At 32.8% G+C, this 23,261-nt stretch overlaps 1 protein-coding gene, 1 non-coding gene and 1 pseudogene across 6 annotated transcripts in view; 2 read left to right on the forward strand and 1 right to left on the reverse strand.

The window, feature by feature from the left end:
- The window catches only part of STRN3 (striatin 3), a 77,569-nt gene that overhangs the window by 41,913 nt on the left and 12,395 nt on the right, over positions 1 to 23,261 (reverse strand). For all 5 annotated transcript variants that reach the window (XM_015585522.2, XM_006906862.3, XM_015585521.2 and 2 more), the window contains exons 2-3: positions 2,210 to 2,313; positions 1,684 to 1,757 (exon numbers count right to left, since the gene is read on the reverse strand). In XM_015585522.2, coding sequence (XP_015441008.1) covers positions 1,684 to 1,757; positions 2,210 to 2,238 — 103 coding nt within the window. In that variant the 5' untranslated portion in view covers positions 2,239 to 2,313. The remainder of the gene's footprint in view (positions 1 to 1,683; positions 1,758 to 2,209; positions 2,314 to 23,261) is intronic.
- Positions 5,612 to 5,714, forward strand: LOC112475556. Its single transcript, XR_003044759.1, has one exon. It is a non-coding gene; the product is annotated as a U6 spliceosomal RNA (small nuclear RNA).
- Positions 9,975 to 13,458, forward strand: LOC112475547 (annotated as a pseudogene).

Consider the following 23,261-nt stretch of genomic DNA (forward strand, 5'->3'; position numbering starts at 1 on the left):
TAGGGAAAAAGAGCGCTTTACATATTTTGATATAACCTTTTTTACAAGGTTAAGTTTACATTATATATATTGGGGTTATTGAGACGGGAGTATAAAAATATGCATCTCTTGTACTTCTTCCAAATCAATATTTTGCATATTTTTTTTTTTTTACATTTTTTAAATTTAGTCCTATAAAGGGCAATACTGATTCATTTAATGTTTATCTCTATCTATACACTTTGATGTAAATGATTTTATGTGGTTTTTGCATGTATTTTTGCCGATCCCTTTGTTTTTTTCTCACTAAACATTCTGAATAGCTTTTCTACCTCTGTAAAAATGATCTACTTTGTTATTATTGTGTCTCCTAAAAATAAAATACTTGATGTTATTTTATTCATCAATTTGATGAAGTTTTAATAGTTAAGTTTAAAACAAGTCTATTTTTATCTGACTTCAGTTGTGGGTAGAGAGATTTATCTGCTAATTATTTTGCTTTGTACAAACTGTTGCACTAAAAACAGCTAGCCAATTGTGACTCTGGCTCTGGGAACAATGTGCCTGCAACTAAGCCTCCTTCCTCACATTTACGCAGACTATTTGAGGGACAGCCCTTGAGTTCTAGAAAGTGATGGTTTATTTTGTGAATATTCTAGCCATATTTGAAAGTGGAGAAGACCCAAAAATAAATCAACTGCAGGCTGTATGTATAGAGTGTCTCTGCCTAGTTCTACTTAACATCAAACTAAAAACAAATTAACTAAATTTTTAAAATTTACTATAATACCTAAATTTAAAAGAATCCTTACATAAGTTTTATTGTCCCTACCACATATGCTTTTACTCTTTAGATATGGAAACAGCTATAGAAGGATAAGAAAAATTGTATATCCGAATAAAGACATCTTTTTCTCGTCTTAGTAACTAGCATCCAAGATCAGCAAAGAATTCAATTTGTACCATCAAAATGTGCATATAAATGGGTTTTAAATATATCTGAGAAACTGCTAGTAATATTTCCAAATATTATATAAATCAAACCATTCCTTACTTATTAGACTTTTAGACTACTCAAATTGTAATTATACGGAACCCTAAAGTAAACACTAAACTGTTAGCTCTTTCCTATATCCAGCCCTCTCTTCTCTGCATAATTGTTCATCAGATACTACTCTCAGATTCACTATCTGTTTAGAAAAGAACAAGGCCAATGTGAGATAACTGTTTCCTTCTTATTCCTTACTTAGCTGCCAGTATAGTTTCCTAATTCAATTAAATACCCAATTTCTTTAGTATTAAAATGAGTTAACCAAAGCCTCTCTAGATAAAAATAACTTTTTAATAAAAAAACGAAGCCTATATAAGATGGGAAAAGAACTGTCTACAGGTGGAGGAAGAGTTATTTATTACTTCATTACCTTCCATCTCTTAATTGCTACCGAAAATGTATCCAGTTTACATAGGTCTTGATACAAGGAAAATAGGACAAAACATCTCAAGATTGAGATGTAGATAAAACTACTTACTTTTATTTATTTATTATTTTCCCCAAAATTTTAGACGGTAGTACAACAGTCAATCATCTGACTAACCAATGCAACTAAGGTAAAATGGGGGGAAAGAGAACATGTCTGTTAAATAAAAATGAGTTTAAACCAGTTTTTCTTGAAGGAGGGGGCCATAAATAAGAATAGAGTTTACCTGATTCAAAGGTTGGCATTTTCAAATCACCTTGGTTCAGTTCTGTGCCATATTTTAATTTGTGATACTTGGCCCTGAAAATTTAAAAATAAATTGTTGAAAGAAAAAATTTTTCTTTTTCTACACAGTTAAGTAAATACTGGTATGTTTCTCCAATAACTAAAACATGGTATGAATCTCTGTTTCTTTAAACTTTATTTGCAAAAGAAGTTGGAGAAAAAATGTACTGCTCTAAAAGGAAAAAAAAGGTAAATTATCCAACTAACATATATACCCAGTTAATGGAAAAATTTTCCTGTTTTTAAAAAATTCCAAAACTTAGATTTTACTACAAAAAGTTATTTCAATTTAAAGATTTTAATCTCTCTTTCTTTTCTCATACGAGAATCAAATCAAAATATCACCTTGCATTTTGAGCACGGTTTTGTATCTTTCAAAGAGCTTTCAAATACATTGTACAATGATATAAAAGAGAGGATAATGTCTTAATTTATTTTATTCATATAATAAAATGAGACATACATACCTTTCTTGTTTTAATGCATACTCTAACATCTTTATTCTTCTTACTAAATCCTTCTTCAAATTTTCTTGACCTTTTCTTTCTCCTTGCAAAAATGCTATTCGGGCCTAAAAATATAAATGGTCCACTTATTTTCATTTTTTCTTAACTATACATAGGAAACTGAAAAAAGGAAAATGATAAAGGTAAACTTCTACACTTTTATTTATCACAGCAAGACTTAAAATTTACAAAACTAGTTGATCAAACTTTGTCAGATAACACGAGCACTTTAAAAATAAAGATAACTACAAATTAACTACTTGCTTACAGTCCTTAAGGTCACTAATATTAATAAATTTACATAATCTTGAAGAAAATTTTATACATAAAAATTGTATCTAATTCCTAACACATCAGAAGGAACTGAAAAGTAAAATTATATTCACAAGCAGATATATATTTCCCCCAAAATGAGATGTTTCAATAAACAGTAATACCTCAAAAGCATTTATTTCATGGAATACTTAAAAATTTATGATCTTTTCCATTATACCCACCCCATTCCAAACTGTTTCAATTCTTGAAACAACAAAGCCATAGTACTGCTAATACAGCAGTACTCTACAAATCTGAAAGGGCTATGTTCCAAAATCCCTAGCAGATGTCTGAAATCTGGGATAGTACTAAACCCTATATATACTATGTTCTTTCCTATACATACCTATGATAAAGTTTAATTTATAAATTAGGCATAGTAGACATCAAAAACAACTAATAGTAAAAAAGAACAATTGTAACAATGTAATGTAATAAAAGTTATGTGAATATGGTCTGTCTCTGATAAACGACATGGCTACTAAGTGACTTTACAGGCAGGTAGCATATACATCATGGATACCCTGGACAAAGGGATGATTCACATCCTGAGCAGCAAGGTGCAAAATAGTTGGAGATTTTATGATGCTACTCAGAACGGAGTGCAATTTAAAACTTATGAATCGCTTATTTCTGACATTTTCCATTTAGTATTTTTAGACTAAAGTTGATCATTAAGTAATATTCCATTGTACATATGTACCAAGGACACTTTGGTTGTTTCCATGTGTTGGCCACCATGAACAATGGTGCTATGAGCATCAGGTTGCATATATCTTGCAGATAAATGTTTTCAAGTTTTTTGGGTAAATACCCAGAAGAGGGATTGCTGCATCATATGGTAATTTTATTCTTAATTTTTTGAGAAACCTCCATACTGTTTTCCATAGTGGCTTTACCAATTTACATAAAACTGGAAGCAACAAATAAACATGACAGACTCATGGACACGGACAGTGGATTAATGGTTACCACAAGCGAGGGGGGCAGAGAAGGTAGAAAGGGGTAAAGGGGGTCAAATACTTGGTGACAGAAGGAAATTTAACTTTGGGTGGTGAATATACAATGCAATATACATATGACATATTACTGAATTGTATACTTGAAACCTATTTGATCTCATTAACCAATGCCACTCCAATAAATTTAATAGAAAAAGGGGGAAAAAAATCAACAAATTACAGGAAAAAAATCGATGATGCTGATTCTTTGAAATAAATCAGTAAAATTAACTTCTAAGTAAACTAACCAAGAAAAGGCACAAATTAATAACAAATGTGAAAGAAGAGTCATTAGTAAAGATCCTATAGATACTGTTTAGATAATAAAGGAATATTATGAACTCTACGTCCACAAACTTTTTTAAATTTACTGAGGTAACACTGGTTAATAACATTAAACTTTAGGTGTTCAACATTATAATTAGATATCTATATATTCTATTGCATGCTCACCACCAAAGATCCAGCTTCTTCCAATATCATATATTTGACAATTTTTTTAAAAATTATAGTTGACATACAGTATTGTATTAGTTTCAGGTGTACAACATAGTGATTTGACATTTATATATACATTATGAAGTGATCACCATAGGTTTAGTAACTATCTGTTGCCATATAAAGTTATTACAATATTATTGACTATATTCCCTAAGCTGAACATTAAATCCCCATGACTTACTTTATAATTGGATATCTGTACCTTTATTTCCCTTCGTCTTTTTTTGCTCTTCCCCTACCTCACCTCCCCTCTGGCAACCATTAGTTTGTTTTCTGTGTCTACGAGTCTGTTTCTGCTTTGTTCATTCATTTTGCTTTTTTAGATCCCACATATAAGTGAAAACATACTGTATTTGTCTTTCTCTGACTTATTTCACTTAGTATAATACCCTCTAGGTCCATCCCTGTTTTTTGGCAAATGTCAAGACTTCATTCTTTTTTTTTATGGCTGAGTAATATCCCACTGTGTGTGTGTGTGTGTGTGTGTGCGTGCGTGCGTGCATATACTTCTACGTCTTCTTTATCCATTAACCTATCAATAGGTACTTAAGTGCTTCCATATCATGGCTATTTTAAGTAATGCTTCAATGAATACAGGGGTGTATATATATTTTTGAATTAGTGTTTTCAATTTATTTGGATAAATACCCAGAAGTAGAATTGCTATGTAATATGGTAGTTCTAAGTTTCTGAGGAATCTATGCCCACAAATTTGGTAACTCAGATGAAATGGACTAATTACTTGGAAGATACAATCTACCAAAATTCACACAGGAGAAACAGATCATTTGAATAGCCCTCTATTAAAGAAACTGAACCAATAATTAATAATTTTCCAAACCAGAAGGCACTAGGCCCTGATGGGTTCACTGGTGAATTCTACCAAACATCTAAGGAAGAAATGATACCAATTCTCTACATCTATTTAGGAAATAGAAGCAGAGGGTACACTTGCTAATGTAAGTCAGCATGACCCTAATACCAAAACTAGATATCACAAGAAAGGAAAACCACCGACCAACATCTCTCATGAACACAGATGTGAAAATCTTCCACAAAATATTAACAAATTGAATCTAACACACTCCCTCTCTCTCTCTACACACACACACACACACACACACACACACACACACACACACACACACACACATCGTCTGTGCGTGCACGTACATGTGAAGAGAGAGAATATTACATAACAAATAAGAGTCATTTCAGGTTATTTCAGGTATGCAAGGCTGGCTCAACATCTCAAAGTCTGTTAATGTAATCAATATCATTAATTGGCTAAACAGGTTAAAAAAGAAAAAGCATATGACCATATTAAGATTCAGAAAAAGCATCTGACAAACTTGAACACCATGACAAAACCCCTCAGCAATCTAATAATAGGAACATTTGCAACTTGATAAAGGTCATCTACCAAAAACCTACTGCTAAGTATCCTATTTAATAGAAACTAGATGCTTTCCCTCCTAATATTGGGAACAAGGGAAGGATGGCCCCTTTCCCCACTCTTACTCAACATCACACTCAAAGTCCTAGCTAATGCAACAGACAAGAACATTTTAACTGGAATGATACACAGAGGATTAGCATGGCTCCTGTACAAGGATGTTACATAAATCTGTGAAGTGCTCCATTAAAAAAAAGAGAAAGAAATTTAAAGTATACAGATTGAGAGGGAAGAAATAAGACTGTCTGCAGATGGCACAACTGTCTACATAGAAAATTCTAAAGAATTAACAACATCATCAACAACAACAACAATAAAAAAACTCCTGGATCTAATAAGCAATTATAGCAAGGTTGTAAGATACAAGATTAATATACAAAAGTTAACTGCCTTCCTATATATCAGCAATGAATAACTGGAATTTGAAAGTGAAACTAAAAATACATTTATATTAGAAAATACCATTATATTAGAACTAAAAAAATGTAGATATAAAGCTAACAAAAGATGCACAAGGATCTATAAGGAAATATACAAAAAAAAAATCTGCTGAAAGAAATCAAAGATCTAAATAAGCGATATTCCATGTATGTATATTACATGGATAGAAAGACTTGGTACTTTGAGATGTCAAGTCTTCCCAACTTGATCTGTAGATTCAATGCAATCCCAAGGAAAAGCCCAGCAACAAAAATACCAATTATTTTGTGGATATGGAAAAATTGATTCTACACTTTATGCAAAAGGCAAAAGACCCAGAATAGCCAACATAATATGGAAGAGCAACAAAGTCAGAAGATTGACACTGCCAGACTTAAAGACTTACTCACTGTATCTATGTAGCTGTCTCTCTCCCTACCTCTCCCCATATATAAAATACATACATTTAAACTATACTATGTGCATATATATATACATTAAAATATATAATATATATTAAATGTACAGTACAAAACTATTAAACTTCTAGAAGATAACACAGGAGAAAATCTAGGTCACCTTAGGATGAGTTTCTAAATACAAAAACCAAAAGCATGAAAAAAATTGATAAACTGGATTTTATTAAAATTGAAAACACTTGTTTTCTGGAAAAGACACTATTAAAAGAATGAAAATACACACCAGACTGGGAGAAAATACACAATACAGACTGGGAGAAAATATTTCCAAAATACCAAAGAATTCTTAAAACAACTATTAATATCCAACTCATATTAACAACCCAATTTTTAAAAAGGCAAAAGATATGGACACCTCGCCAAAGAGATATGGATGGCAAATTAAGCGTATAAAAATATGCTCCACAAAATCACTGTTATCAGGAAAATGCAAATTAAAATGATGAGATACCACTGCACATCCATTAGAATGGCTGAAATTCAAAACGCTGAACAAGATGTGAAATAACACTGTCATTCATATCTGGGGAAATGCAAAATAGTACAGCCACTTTAGAATACTCTTTGGCAGTTTATTACAAACTAAACATACTCTTACCATAAGATCCAGCAATCAAGCTCTTTGGTACCTATATAAATTAACCGAAAATCCGTGTCCAAAAAAATCTGTACCTGAATGTTCCAACCTGCCTTATTCATAACTGCCAAAACTTGGAATTGACCAAGATATCCTTCAATAGATCAATGGTTAAACAATCTGTGGTATATTCATACATGGGACTATTATTCATTAATGAAAAAGAACGATCTATCAAGCCATGAAAAGACAAGGAGGAAACTTAAATGTATATTCCTAAATGAAAGAAGCCAGTCTGAAAAATTTACATACTGCATGATTCAAACTATAAGACATTCTAGAAAAGGCAAAACTACAGACAGCAAAATACACCAGTGGTGGCCACAAATTTGGGGGTAAGGAAGACAAACAGGTGAGCGTAGGGAATTTTTAGAGGTGGTGAAACTACATATTCTGTATGATATTGTGGATCCATAATATTATGCTTTGTCAAAACCCATAAACGAGTACAACACAGAACAAACCTTAAATTATGCACTTTAGTTAATAAAATATCAAAATTGGTTCATTAATTGGAGCCAACATAACACACTAATGCAAGATTTTAATAGAGGAAAACAGGGTTTGGGGCAGGGACATGACATACATGGGACCTCTATGACTTAATTTTCTGCCCTTTTCTAAAATTGTTTAAAATAAAGTATTAATTAACAAGTGCTAATAAGAATGTGGAGAAGTCAGATCTCTTGTGCTGATGGGATTGTAATATGATGCAACTATTACGTAAAACAGTATGGAGGTTCCTCAAAAAGTCAAAAATAGAACTAGTTACTCCACTTTGGGGCACATATCCAAAAGAATTGAAAGCAGGGTCTTGAAGAGGTATCTGCACATCCATATTCATAGCAGCCCTATTCACAACAGCCAAGAGGTAGAAGCAACCCAACTATCCATCAGTGGATGAATGGATCAACAAAATGTGGTATATACATACGAAAAAAAAAAAAAATTATTCGGCCTTAAAAAGCAATGAAATCCTGTCACATGCTACAATAACATGCTATATCAAATAAGGTAGTCACAAAAAGTCAACTACTACATGAATCCACTTCTATGAGGTCTCGAAAGTGGTCAAATTGATAGAAACAGAAAGTAGAATGGTGGTTACTAGGGAGGTAGAGGTGAGGAATTGATGTTTTTAATGGGTTTAATGTTTCAGATTTGCGAGATTAAAAAGTTCGGGAGATTTGTTTCACAACAATGTGACTATACATTACACTACTAATTGTACACCTAAACATGGTTAAGATGGTAAATGCTTTTTAATGCAATTTTTTAAAAAGTATTTTTAAAAAATTAAGTTTTTTTTTAAAAAAGGCAAACTACATGGAAGATATCTGCAAAACATATAGCAGAGGATGGGCTCATAAATATAATTTCTATCTACTCTCCAAAATGATAAACCACCTAATAAAAACAGACAGCCTGATGGAAATATTGTAAAAAGACTTACACTACCAGATCACAAGGTATTGAAATGGCCAATCAAGATATAAAACAGTTCTTAACCTAATAGTATTCAGAGAAGTAAAATTAAAAATACAATATAGTAACAATACCAGATTGGCTAAAAAAAAAATTTAACAGCACTATTTGTTGAGGAAGATATGAATCAACCTATAGTCTCATAAACAACTTACGGGCCATAAACTGGTATAGCCTCTTTGGAAAAGTTTTGCATTATCTATTAAAGTTGAAGATACATTAAAACCAAAAAATTGCTAGACATATATCCAAAAGGAATGCGTGTATGGATGTGCATACTAGGAAACATAATAAAATATTCACAGGACCATTTTTTATAGTAGCCAAAGACTGCAATCTAAATATCCATCAATTAAAAAACATAAATTGTGGTATATGAGTACAATGAAATCCTACACAGTACAGAAAATAAATGACAGCTACACACAATGTAGATGAACCAAGATAATGTTAGGAAAAAAGCAAGACATGAGACAACATGTATATGATTCCATTTACAGAGTGCTCACTATTAAGCAAAAACTAAACTAATGAGCAATGCACACCTAGATAACAAAGAAACAATTCTACAAAATGTCAGAATACTGGTTATCCTTATGTGAGAAGGAGGCAGTGTCATTTGAAAGGGGCAGGTTGTAAGGCTTCTGGGGTGTTGGCAATGCTCTATATCTTGACCTCTCCAAGAGTGATATAATGGTTGTTCTCTTTATAACTGCTTAAACTGTGTGATTATGTTTTATACACTTTTTGTATATTAATTATATTTCACAATTTTAAAATGTTTAAAAAATTAATCTCGCTCTTAAGGGTTAGAAATAAGGAGTACATTTTATTATAAAGATAAAGTCAAAGATCTAGGTCCTTAATTACGAGGAATAAAACATTCTACAATAAAATATGCAGTAACTTCAGTAACGGAAGAACTTTAAGAACCACATTTTTTAATTTTTTTTTTTATTGCAAAACTCAACTAATTTTAACATGTTCCTAATTATTTGACTTCAAGGGTATAAAAGTACATAGATAATTAACCTGAAATTCATTATTACAAATATACTGTACATGCAAAAATTACACTGGCCCTTATTTTATTTATCTCTTGAGTTTATTCAACAATCAGGATGTGGTTATAACACAACAATCTAAAAAAATTAGTTAATATTGACAACAGGTAACTTTTAACAGCAAATGTCTCCAGTGCAAAATGATCAACACTAATTCAGCTAATATCAGTCTAAAGTTATTTCACAATTACTGGTTTCCGATATTTCTAAAATAAGATTATCTCGCTTAAAACAACAAAATAAATTACTTAATAAAATGTTTTACTGTAAGTTTTCTTATTTTAAACAAAATTTAAACTAAACACAAACACTAGCTATAAATGAATTTTATTTAATGATTTTAAGACATTCTTTAGAACTATTGGAAAACTGAGATATTTAAAAACTACGCCACCACTGGAGAACTTTAACATCCAAGGACTTAACAAAATTGTGTTAAATATTTTAGGTTTCGAAGGAAAGTAAAGGAAAAATCAGGTTATAACAACCAATAAATAAATTCTTAACACCACTATTTAAAGTAGTGGGCTATCAATAAATGTTAGTATCCTCTCCCCTTAATGGTCAACTGAAATTATACACGTGATTCTATTCCAAGCACTTAAATACTTCAGGTAAAGCAAGGTTCAGCTGTAAATAATTTAAACTATAAGTATATAGAGTCAACCAGCTCACTGGCATTTTACATAAAACATAAAATACCCAAAAAAAATCCGTATCACACAAAGGTTTGAAAACCTAGCTAAGAGAATCATCAAGGAGCTTAGATTTTAAACTCATACACACACTTAGCCTCATAATTTAGTGTGCTGAGGCACACTGCATGGAAATCTGTATAAACATCTAGTAATACAATCAGTTCCCCACTTAAAGTGCATGCAAAAGGCATACTCCTTTCAAGAAGAATAAAAAGCTTGCTTAAATATATAGCCTATAAATATTTTCATTTTCCAATTTTATACCTAGCTAAGAATTCCAGGGAAAAGAGAAACACTAACAAAATACTAAGATTTCCGGAGGCAAATAAAATCTCTATTATTGGTATGAGAAAGGCTCTTTCCTTTCCATCTGGGTGAAGCCATCAGGTAAGCCAAGATGAGCACTTACAAGTACTTCCAGGAGCTATGGAGGAAAAAGCAGTCTGAAGCAATGTGCTTTCTTCTCAGGGTGCTCTGCTGGCACTACCGCTAGCTCTCTGTGATCCACAGGACCCTATACCCCACCCAGCCCAATAAAATGTGCAGGCTGGGATAAAAGGCCAAGTAAAGTTATGTCATATATCGGATTCATGTGCCTACGGTGGCCACAAACGCCCAGTTCCTAAGGGTGCAATCTATGGCAAGCCTGTCCGTCATGGTGTTAACCAGATAAAGTATGCTTGAAGCCTTTGGTCTGTTGCTGAGGAGCAAGCTGGATGCCACTGTGGGGCTCCAAGAGTCCTGAATTCTTACTGAATTGGTGAAGATTCCACATACAAATTCTTTGAGGTTAACCTCAGTGATCCATCCCATAAAGCTATCAGATGGAATCCTGACACCCAACCAGTCCACAAGCACAGAAGATGCGAAGGCGGATGTCTGCAGGCCACAAGAGCCGTGGCCTCAGAAAGGGCCCCAAGTTCCACCACATTATTGGTGGTTCTCGCCTCGTAGCTTGGAGAAGACGCCATACTTTCCAGCTCCATCGCTAATGTAAGTAATGTTTGTTAAAATTCTTACTTAATAAACAATTTAGGGCAGTCATGTCTATTTAAAAGTGTTGTCTGTTAAAACTAGTTGTCTGCAGATTTTTTCATGAATGAACTGTCAAATTATGAAAGTGCAATAATGTTTGAAGACTAAGTGATGGTATATCTTGTTTCTCATAAACATTTTTGTCTGCTTTATCTTATTAAGGAGTTTATATGTCAGTGTTTAAAATGCTGTTTGATATAATAGGTGTAAAATAAATTCTGTGAAAAAGGAGTACAGAACTAGTCATGTAGATTTATTGGTGTGTATGATGAAACTACAGCATTACTGGGGTAATGCAATGCTCTTCTGGTTTATCCTCAAGGAGCTATTTTTTGGAGTTTGGCAAGCACAAATATTTTAAATTGTGTTTTGCTTGAAAATGTGAAGGATATCCTAATCTATTCTCATGATCATATGTAGAGAAATGAAAGCTGACTAGGAGTCCCACATTTTTAGATTTAGCCTAATATTCTATTTATAAAACTACTGCTGCTGAAATGAAAAAAGTTTAAAAGAATGCCACCATTATTAGGAAAACTGAACAATCCTGTTGCAAGAGGGTTCTCCTACAAATGAAACATCCTGGTTAACCTAAATAAAATTGGTTTGGTCTCCACAGTACCATTGAAGTTCACATAAAAGAAGGTGGCTCCTGGTTCAATCCCATGACTCCATAGGATATGCAGAATACTGAATTTCATGCAGAGTTAATTACTGGCATATATTGAAACTGATGGAAATTAAACATAAGGTAAATGAGAAAAAATTATTAGCCTTAAAGTTTGTTGTGTTAATTTGTGACCATTATGAACCCTCTAGCCACTTTAGGGGGGAAAATGTGGTTGGCTTTACTTAAAAGTACCTCATTACTTAGTCCAATCAGTCTAACAAGTCATCTTGGGTCAATCCATTTTCTCCATTATTCCCATAAGGCTATTGAGAAAAGTCATGTAGTTGGTGTCAATACAAATTCATGGTTTCTGATCTAACTTTATGCACTGTCTAGTTATTTTTCTCATCCCTGCTCAAACTACCCTCAAAATTCTTACCATTCCACAAACTTTCCATGCTTTCAGTGTGCCCACCTTAGAGCAAAGCACAACATTGTTTTCTAGGATGAATTAGTGTGTGTAGGAAACTCAGACGAGGAATTGCCCCAATTTCCAATTCTGGATTTGCTTACTTAAGAATAGGTAATTTGACCCCAATAAACTTATTAAAAAGAAAAAAAAAAAGAAAAAGAATAGGTAGTTGGATTCAAAAATCTAACTGCTAGTTTCTTTCAACTAATTTTTCTCCTATTTTCTTCAGGGGTCTTAAAATGCCCAGTTAAAGGATTTCCAGAAAACATGTAGCAGACTCATAAAACCTCCTGAAACCAAAATTTTTTTCCATTCAAAAATCTTAAATCATCTATTTTGTATGTAGAGGTTGGTTCAATTAAAGGAATATCAGTTAAACTAAAAAAAAACAAAACTAAAAAACAAAAAAAAAAACTATATTTTAGCTCTTCTATTTATAATAAAAACTAAAACAAAATTTAATAAAAATACCACCACCATCCTCTAAAATCACAATGTCATTTTACATAGCAATAGTTGGTTTGCTTTAAACCAACCAAATCATGTCTAAGCTAAGAATAAGTAGACTCTGTTACTTCTAATACATTTTATTGTTATTTATGTATCTTTGAAAAGAGAAGGAAGTTATTTTTGGAATATGGGTATAAATTTTTCAAAAATTGACTAAGTAGAAGAGGCATCCTTTAAATGACTTTCAGCTTTTCGTGTGTGTGTGCTGATGAGATTCTTTGGGGAAGCCAATAATGAGAATGCTGACTAAATGAAAGATTACTGTATTATCAAAAAATAACAAAATGGTTTTCATAGCACTTTACAATTAAAGGGGAGGAAAAATACCTTTCTTGTGATTGGAGGGCAAACTTACGTTCTCATGACTGGCATGTTTCTTGAAACCATTTTTAAAACCCCAAGAGATATTTCAAATTTCATAATAAGTATTAACAGGTTACAAATAATAAAAAATAATTCTATAAGCAAGTTTTCAAGAACAACAGCTTAGATTAATTTATTACTCTTTCTCTTAAAACTCAAAGCATTTTGAGTCATCAATTACAGCAATTACTGAACAGGAAAGCTATTTAAAATCATTACAAATCTTGAGAAAAAGACTTAGCTAGGTAGTATAATTTTCAGCAGATGTCCAAATTTCTCTACCAAAACCCTTTAGGCCAGATATGTTCTGGAAATTATTAGTAAAGTGTATATACCACATATTACATAACACCCCATCCAATGCAAATTGTGGCAATAACAAAATCAAACAAATACAACAAAATATATGAGTTTTCAGTAAATGGGATAAACCTGAAACTTCAGATAAGGTTTCTCCCATCAAATGGTTAACAAAAACCTTTTGATTTTCATAACTTTTGGACTTGAGAACTGTAAATGAAAAGTTACTGTAAATAGTAACTATCACAAATATTTGTCAAGTATACTACGTGCCAAACAGTTTTAAGTATTTAAGTGTACGCACTTACTTATTCCTCATAATGATCCTATGAGTTGGTATTATTTCCCCCACTTTACAGAAGAGACAAAAGGGGTACAAAGAGGTAAAGTAACTTGGTCACTATCACAAGAATAGCAGTGGAGGCACTAAGACTTGAAGACTTGAATAGGTCTATCTCACTCCAGAGACCTTCTGCTCACCAAATCTATAAACTATAAAGCTGCTAAAAAGAATGGGGAGAGAAAATCAGCTAGAGAGATAAGGGCAGGGTTGATAATCTCAGGATGCTACCAATTCCTCTCCCAAACCAAAAGCCGACATCAATAACTTTGTCTCAGAGTTAGAAAAGAATTCTTAACGTAATTTAGGCTGTAGGCAGCCATGACAAAACAATCTGAACTGGCAAGCAGGGTGAAAAATAATTTACCAGCCCAATTTCTTCCTAAGAAAATGGAATACTAAACCAAATCAACTGTCCTTGTTGTGCCACTAATTAGATATATGCTACTAGAGTATAAGTTCCATAGAAGTATAAAAATTTGTCTTTTGTTCACCTATGTATTCCTATTACCCAGGACAGAGCCTGGCATATGTAAAAACTTAATAAATACTTGTTGCTTAATAACTGAAGTCATAATTACAGTTTTTCAGTATTCTCAACTGTAAAATATGGGAATGACTATATATGCACAATCCCTTGCTGAATCTCAAACCTGGAAGTACTTAATCCATCTATGATAAATGACATTACTCTTAAAAAATGCAAAGAGGTTTTTCACATGCATAAAGGAAAAATTCACTTTGGTTCAGTGAGTACGTTTGCGATTCCAGAAATTCTGTTTATCTAATATATGTAATAATTCAGTACATTAATGATCAAAAGCAAAAAAATAATACTTGACATTTAACGAACTTAACAGGAATAAATTAAAAGAATCTTAATTTAGGAGTTAAGTGTTTATAGCTGCATTTATTGTTATAGTACTAAATCCTACCAATGTACGGTTTAACCTAGATTTTTAAATTTCCAAGGAAAACAATCTGAACACAATTCCTGATATATATTAACTAACCTTAAGAAAGTCAATGAGGCAAACAATAATTATTTTTGGAAATTCCCTTTAACAGTTCACATAAACATTATTACTTAATAAAAGTTTCCCCCAAATAGGACGTCTGATCTGGCTCATACCTATTACAGCCGTCGGCAGGGCAAGATACCCAGGATTTGAGTTCTCTGGAATTCAATACCATCTTCCCACAAGAAAGGCCTATAAAAGTTTTAAATTTACTTCTCTTCATGAAAAATCCTTAAGAAGATTTAAAACTTATAGTTGTTATGCCACTTAATTATCTTTTCAAAAAGGATGACCTCTAAATATCTAGGGAAAAAATATTCACATAATTTCTTATTAGCTCATGTTAAAACCATTCATAAATATAACAATTAAAATGAGTACACTGCTCAAACAATTTTGACAGAGGGAATTCTAATAGCTTAATTTGTTGCACTCTTTAAAAGTGAAGGATACTTTAATGATATAAATAGATGAGCGCTAGCATATAGAAATTCCTAGGATGTTTCTTTTTTATGGAACTAACTTAAACTCTTTAAAAAATGAATGCAATTCATGAAAACTTATTTATTATGTATAAAATATAATAAGAGATGATCTTTAGTACTGGCTGTTAAGTGTTTCATACACACTTATATAGGAAAATATATTAAGAATCTTTCAGATCCTTACATAAACATATGTAATGTTGATCCATGTTTTGACTATTTATAGTATCACCATTAAGACACACAACACAACATGAAACTTGGTACATATTTCTACCCAATTCTCCCCCAAAAAATCCTGGCCCAATGACCCAAGGAGCTAAAAAGAAGTGATGTGAGAGCATATTAGAGTGTTAGAGTACTCTAGGCAGCGTTTTCAAGGATACTGTGACTCTTAAGAGATACCACACACTTGATATTTTAACTTAACCTTTTAGTGTATATAAGAAGTGCCAGAAAATGTAACCGTAACTGTCTCCCTAAAACTGACACTGCACGAATTTCATCTGACAATACTGAAAAAGAAAGGAATTGGGATTAAAATTAAGATAATTATGATGTATCTTACCCCTGACTAATATAAGATACTAACCACAATCTAATCAGCTGCTTCAGAGTTAAGTTAGCAGTATTCCTAGGCTCCTTTTTCATCAGCCTTTGACCAGATATGGTCCTATCATCTATCATTCAACCTTGTTAAATTAAACAAGGAGGCCTTTAGACTGAGTTGGCTTTAATGCCTTAGTAGCCTACATAAGCAAACCAAAACCTAAGCCTGTATGCAAATGCCTGAAAGGTTAACAAATCAAAACCTAAGGACAACTAATAACAAACAGCCAACTAGGCTTTCCCAAATAATGTAACCCCTTAAGCTATAGCCAATCAAGTAATTATGACTCACTATATTGCAATGCTCGCTTTATTACAGTGATCTGGAACCAAACGTGCTATATCTCCAAGGCATGTTTGTATATGTTTGGAGAGTAGAGAGACTGAGGAGGAGAAGAGATACAAGGGAGATAAAGCTGAAAGGTAAGCAGAAGCCAAATTGTCAAAGGGCTTATTAGAAAATACCACTAAAAATAATATCATATAGAGACACTAAAAATGTTTATGAAGAACACTTTTGGTCATTCTCGAATATAATCGTGAAGATAATAGTATAGAGAAAGCTCAACAACAACAAAATAGAAGTCCTATTGTTATAACTTAAAAATATTTTTCTTGCACACAAAAATCTTCCCTTTCCTCCTTCCTTGTCTACACACACACGCGTAAAAAATGACTGGCACATTCATTATAACTTTCATATATTTAAAGTGGGTACCTTTAGGTGGTCTAACATCAACTGCTTTAACTTAGAACTCTGGAGACACAGATTCTCAAATTTCACTAATATATAGACCTCTTTAAAAGGAAAAATGGTCCTCAGTTTCTAATATTTACATAAATTTTTACCTTAACCCTATTTAAACCTAGGCAAACATAAATCTTTAACTCTTTATGCATACAGATCTTACATAAACATAAAACCAAATAAACTAAAAACTAAGTACAAAACTTCCAAACAAAATTCAATTTAACGAGAACACCTGAAAGAATGAATGGCTGGTTTTGCTGAATTTAAATCTCTGCTCACGACATAAAAATGATACTCACTGCACCACCGTAAACTGCAAGTTTGGACTGCCTGTACTACTAAATGCCCCATGTCAAGACATGCAATTTTTCTGTTTCACACTATTATGAAACATTAATTCCACATGCTAGAAAATCATTTGGTCTTTACTTAACTCAAAAGCATCTTATTCATTCAGACTACCTATATTCTTTTCCTTAATATTAGTCCCCAACAACCAAACAGTGTTATTTGGCACCACCAAAAATAAACACAAATTATAACCTGAGAGTCAAGTGACATTATTCAGTTGTGATACAGATGATCCAAAACATGTTTAAGATAATTTACCATTGAAACTAAAATTCGAAATTTTTAAATTCTAGAGCACTTTCAGACCTCGTCTGAAAATCACGTTCATTGTATAATCCTGCCAGCAAATAGTGAAAAGATAATTCTATTATTTGATAACTCACAGCCATCAAGGAAGAAGTTTCCAAAGCTATCTGTGGAATCATCTTCCAGGAAGGTTAAAAATAAATCAGACTGGTCAGTCCACAATAATTTCAGGGATAATGAAAAGTTGACTTTATTATTATTACTGCTGTTGCTAATGAAGCATCTACATAGTAACATTGTTCCAAGGGCCAACAAGATGACTTTAAAGGCCATTAAATACTCTTGCTGTTCCAGAATCCTAATATTCTCTTAGAAATTATAAAAAAACTGAGTAAGGAATGTTGATAAAAGACACTAGTCTGGAGTTTAGAAACCTACATTCTAATCTTTACTTGTCACTAGCTTAATAACCTTTTATCTTTCCTCCTCTGCCTCCTCATTTGTCAAATGAGAGGGCTGAATTAGATGTCTTTCTAAGATCTGCCAACTATAAATCTCAATCCCTCTGATTAGCACCTCAGGATTCTATAATGACATTTCTGATATTAAAATGGTTAACTCATTATTTATACACATCAAAACTAAACCAGTTCAGTTGGTTTTAGAAAGAACTGTCCATCTTATTATGAATAAAACATATACAACTTGAGAGAATTTTATTTCACCACTTTCTCATTAGTAAAACTGATTCATTAAATAAGAAAATTACCACGATTAAAGAAAAATTAAGAAACTTTTAAAGAACTCACTTTATGTGAAAATCAACAGTCACTACAGGGGGCAGAACTGGGTTGGAACTCCTTAAAAAGTCCCATTCCCAGAGAACTGTCATTTGACATGTCTAATGGTTCCCTGGAAGACTCTAGTAGCAAAGCTGTCTTTATTTGACCTGACTCTGAGCTCATCCAGTACTAACAGCTTTTTATCTGGGTAACTTTGGTCAAAAACAATCCGAGGCATTTGTTAAACACTGTGGCTGCCTGAGGTGATTGACAATATTTAGGGCAAACAATCGGATAATAAAAAAGCTTAAAAGGAAAAGCTGGGAATGAGATATCCAGGGAGACTTTGGAAAGCTCCAAGATATTCATGGAAATCTAGAAGGCTAAACTCATGTGTAACCTTTGCACATGCTCGAAAAAGACCTAAGAAGGCCCTAAACTCTCACTTCTGGCTAACTTTTACTCTCTGAATGAAAAGGAGACGACAGAGCTGTAAACTGTCTGGCTGAGTGTTAAAGCCATGTCACAACACACACACAGACACCTCAGCAAAGACTGGAAGATTTTCATGTTCCAGGCATCCAAGGAAATCTCTACCTATTCATTAGCTTAACCACTAAGCTAACTTAGCAGACTTCGGTAACCACATACAGCAAAAAAATACAGACTTTCTAGTATTAGTTCCCAAAAGTCACTAAACATAATAATAAATAGCACCAATAAATAATTCTGAGGAGAAAGGAGAATCTAATTTCTACAGTTGCTACATTATTTAAAATGTCCAGTTTCCAACAAAAAATTATGAAGCATGAAAGAAAACAAGAAAATATGGTCTATATACCGGGTGTTAAGGTGGGGTAGGCAGTCAATATAAACTGTCCCCTAGGAAGCTCAATATTAAACTTACTAAACTAAGACTTTAAGTCAGCTTTTTAAAATGTTAAAACTAATAAAGGAAACCATGTCTAAAAAACTGAAGGAGAGTATGAGAACAATGTCTTGCCAAAATGAGACTATCAACAACTTTATTTTTTAAAAATACAAAATAGAGATTATAAATTTGATATAGTAAATAAAATGAAAAATTCAACAGGGGGTGCAACAGTAAATATGAGCAGGCAGAAGAAACAATCAGCAAACTTGAAGATGTGTCCACTAAGATCAGCCAGTCTCAAGAACAGAAAGAATAAAGGATGAAGGAAAATGGACAGAGCCTCAGAAACCTGTAGGACATCATTAGGAATACCAACATACATGTAATGGAGAGGAGAGAAAAAAGGGGTAGAATATTTGAAAAACATTAAGATGCTCAATGAATTTCAAGGAGAGTAAATTCAAGAGATCTACACAAACAAACATCAAAATCAAACTGCCAAAAGCCAGTGAAAAAGAGAATTATCTTGATAACATATAGAAAAAAGTTACTCAACACAAAGGATCCTCCCAAAATTAACAGCCATTTTCTCATCAGAAACCATGAAGGCAGTGGGATGACATATTCAAAGTCGTGAAAGAAAAAGACTGTCTACCAAGAATTCTATATCCTTCAAAACTAAAGGAAAAATAAACATTCCCAATAAACGAAAACTGAGAAAGCTTGTTACTACTAGATTTACCCTAAAAGAAATACTAAAAGGAGCCCTCCAAGCTAAAATAAAAGGATATTGAACAGTAATTCAAATCCACATGAAAAATACAAAGCACCAGTATAGGTAACTTCACAGATAACTATAAAAAACAGTATAAATATATTTGTAACATTTTTCTCTTACCTGATTTTAAAAGTTTTTGTATGCTATAATTAAATTGTTATTAATCTAAACTAGATAAAATGTTAACTATAATCTCTGGTACAACCATAAAGAAAATAACTAAAAAAAAAACATATACAGTAAAAGAACAAGGAGTTAAAATGGTACACTAGAAAATATTTAACATAAAAAAAAGGCAGTAATGGAAGAAGGAGAGGAACAAAAGTTATCTAATCCTCAGCAGTGAGGTCTTCCCCAGGGACCCTGCTTAAAAATAGTAATCTCTTACACGCAGATCCATTCCGTGTCTATCACCCTTCTCTCCTTTACTTTCCTCTACAGTATTTATCACCAGCTAACAAACTTTCTTTTCTTTTTCTACACACTAGGATTAATGCTCCAAGAAGGCAGGAGCTTTGTTTCTAGCTTTATCCCCACTGCCTCACACACATCTACCGCGTAGGTCCTTGATAAACAACCGATGAATAAACGAATGAACAACCAGTAGAGATAAGCCTTATAAGAAATGTCCCCCGTTTTAAGAGCAGCCTAAGAGAAAGGGGTATGTGTATATATGTACTGTTTGTAGATTTGGTAGCAGGAATATAAAGAACTCCCCAATTGATGGGGTTTCTTTGTTAAATAGGAGGTAAGGACATCTGAGTTAGAGACGGAGGTGGCAGAATTGCAGATTTAGAGTACCTAGCTGCCTTGTATGCTTCTGCTGAAATTAATATCTAAATCAGATTCGAATCCTGATAAGTTTGATTGGGCACTCTTGCTTTGAATCAGCAGTCACATGACTGTGTAAAATTGTCCACCAAATTTCATGCATTCTTATAACTTAAAAAGTGTTAAAACTTTAGAAGAATCAATAAAAAGAATACCTTGAACTCAGATTTTGAAAAGAGCACCATACCTGATGTAAAGAGTCTATAACCTGTGTATTGAATTTATCAATTTTATTATCAAACAGAGTCTTGAGATATCTGTAAATGCATTTTAGCAGCATTACTCACAATCGCTAAAAGGCAGAAGCAACCCAAGTGTCTATCCACTGATGAATGGATAAGCAATCTGTGGTGTATATATACAATAGAATATTTTTAGCCTTAAAAAGGAAGGAAATTCTGACACATGCTACAACATGAATGAACTGTGAGGACATAATGGTAAAGGAAACCAGTCACAGAAAGACAAAGACTGAATGATTCCATTTATATGAGGTACCCAGATTAGTTGAATTCCTAGACACAGAAGGCAGAATAGTAGGTGGTTGCCAGAGACTGGTGGGACAGGGGAATGGATAGTTATTATTTAATGAGTTTCAGTGTTACAAAATAAAGAGAGTTCTGGAGATGAATTGCAGTGATGGTTGCACGATAGAAATGGACCTAATGTCACTGAAGTGCTACCTAAAAATGGTTAAGGTGATAAATTTTGTTATTTACCATAATAAAAAAATTGCAGGGAAAAAAGATACATTTCTAGTATTTTACATGTATTAAAGCAACATAAATGACATAATTACTTTAAAAAATGTTTTCTTTAGAGACTGAATATAAATCAAAAGAAATTTGTACCCCATGCCATATTTTTGTTTACACCAGATAAGCAAAACAGAAGCTGAAGACTTGAGATATCCATTGCCTAGAGGACTTAACAAAATTAAACCTGGTTTGCAAAAACTAGAATTTAAGGATACCAGAAAAGGTGAAAATATCAGGAAGGAACACAAGGATACTACAAACTAGAAATAGAGAGTATGGCTAGGGAAACAACTAAAGGAAAGTCAAGGACTTAAAGTTTATTAAGCCTGGTAAGGTGGAAATGATAAGAATTTAGGGAGAAAGTGACTGTATACTAATGGAAGATATAAGAGAATTCTGGAAAAAACTGACAGAAGACTCGAAGAAAACCAACTCTAAAAAGTTCAGCAGAGACAGAAAATTAATTAACCTGCAGTTAGGCTCTAAATAAAATGCAGCACAAAAATGATAAACTCTATACAGCTAAAACTTTTTAAAATTACAATGACAGACATCTGAGACTAAGAGAAGTCAACACAAGAAGTTAGCTGCAGAACTCAGGGAATTATAAGCTAAGAGAACCAATTATAAACAATGAAAGATTGAAGAAAACAAATCTATGGCTAGGCTAAAGCAGATTAAAAGTCATTCGATAATTTTTAATGAAAATGAGTTTTAAGGGTAAAAAGCTCATAACTACCATCCAGCCTTATACTATCTCACTCTTAAATACGAAGATAGTCAACTTACATCAATATTTGAGGAAAGAATTAGGTAAGAAAGAACAAGAGAAAAAGAAACTCAGAGGAAACTAAAAATTCAGGGCAAGAAAACAAAAACTCTTCTGTGCTCAAGAAAATGAATTAAATAAAAACATAATACCATTCTTATTAATAAATCAAACAAGAAAACGCTTTTACAAATTTAATAAAATTGAAAAATATAGTTGAAGAAACTATCTCAGGAAACAGACCAAAAAATTATGAGAAACAGGAAACAAGAAAAACTTCAAGTCAGCAGGTCCATCATCAATTGAACAGAAAATATGCCCTAAGGGCTTGGGACTACAATAATGCTTCTCAAAAAAAGATTAGTACTGTCTTCCCACCTCTCAAGGAGTTTTTGGAAATATCTAGGGACATTTCTAGTTGTACCAATAACTAATCAGTTATGCTTGCATTTAATGACAGGGAGCCAGCATACTCAGAGCCCTGCAAGCACAACACACTCCAACACAAAAGTGGTACCATCTAAATGCCTACAGTGCCCTCTACTGAGAAATACTAGACTATGGCATAAAAGAATTCTCTCAGTGCCCAACAATGATTTTCCTGAAATTTAATAAAACCAGAGTAAACAAAAGATACTCCAAAAACTTATGCATACAAAAAAAGGATCAAGAATCAGAACAGCATCAAACCCTTCAAAGGAACATGTTCAAAGAGAAATGCCTTCGAATGTTTATGGAAACTTACTTCCAGCCAAACTACCAATCAAGTGTGAGACTAAAACAGATATTTTTCAAAAATTCAAGTCCCTAAAACTTACCTGCTATTCAACTTTTCTCAAGAAATGATCAGATAACATACTTCAGCAAAATGAAGGACAAAGCCAAGAAAGGATTCGGAATTAGATCAAGTTAAAAAAAGAAAAAAGGGAAGGTGGGAATCTCGGCTGGAGAACAGTAAACGGAAATTTTAGAGTAGTAACTCTGTAAACAGGAGAAAAGCAGACTGAAGTTTCAGAATAACAAGTCTTATAATAAGTCTTAAGAACGATTCTAGATGAGAAGCGAGAGAACTGA

Source organism: Pteropus alecto, unplaced genomic scaffold (genome assembly GCF_000325575.1).
Source record: "Pteropus alecto unplaced genomic scaffold, ASM32557v1 scaffold171, whole genome shotgun sequence".
Lineage (NCBI taxonomy): Eukaryota > Metazoa > Chordata > Mammalia > Chiroptera > Pteropodidae > Pteropus > Pteropus alecto.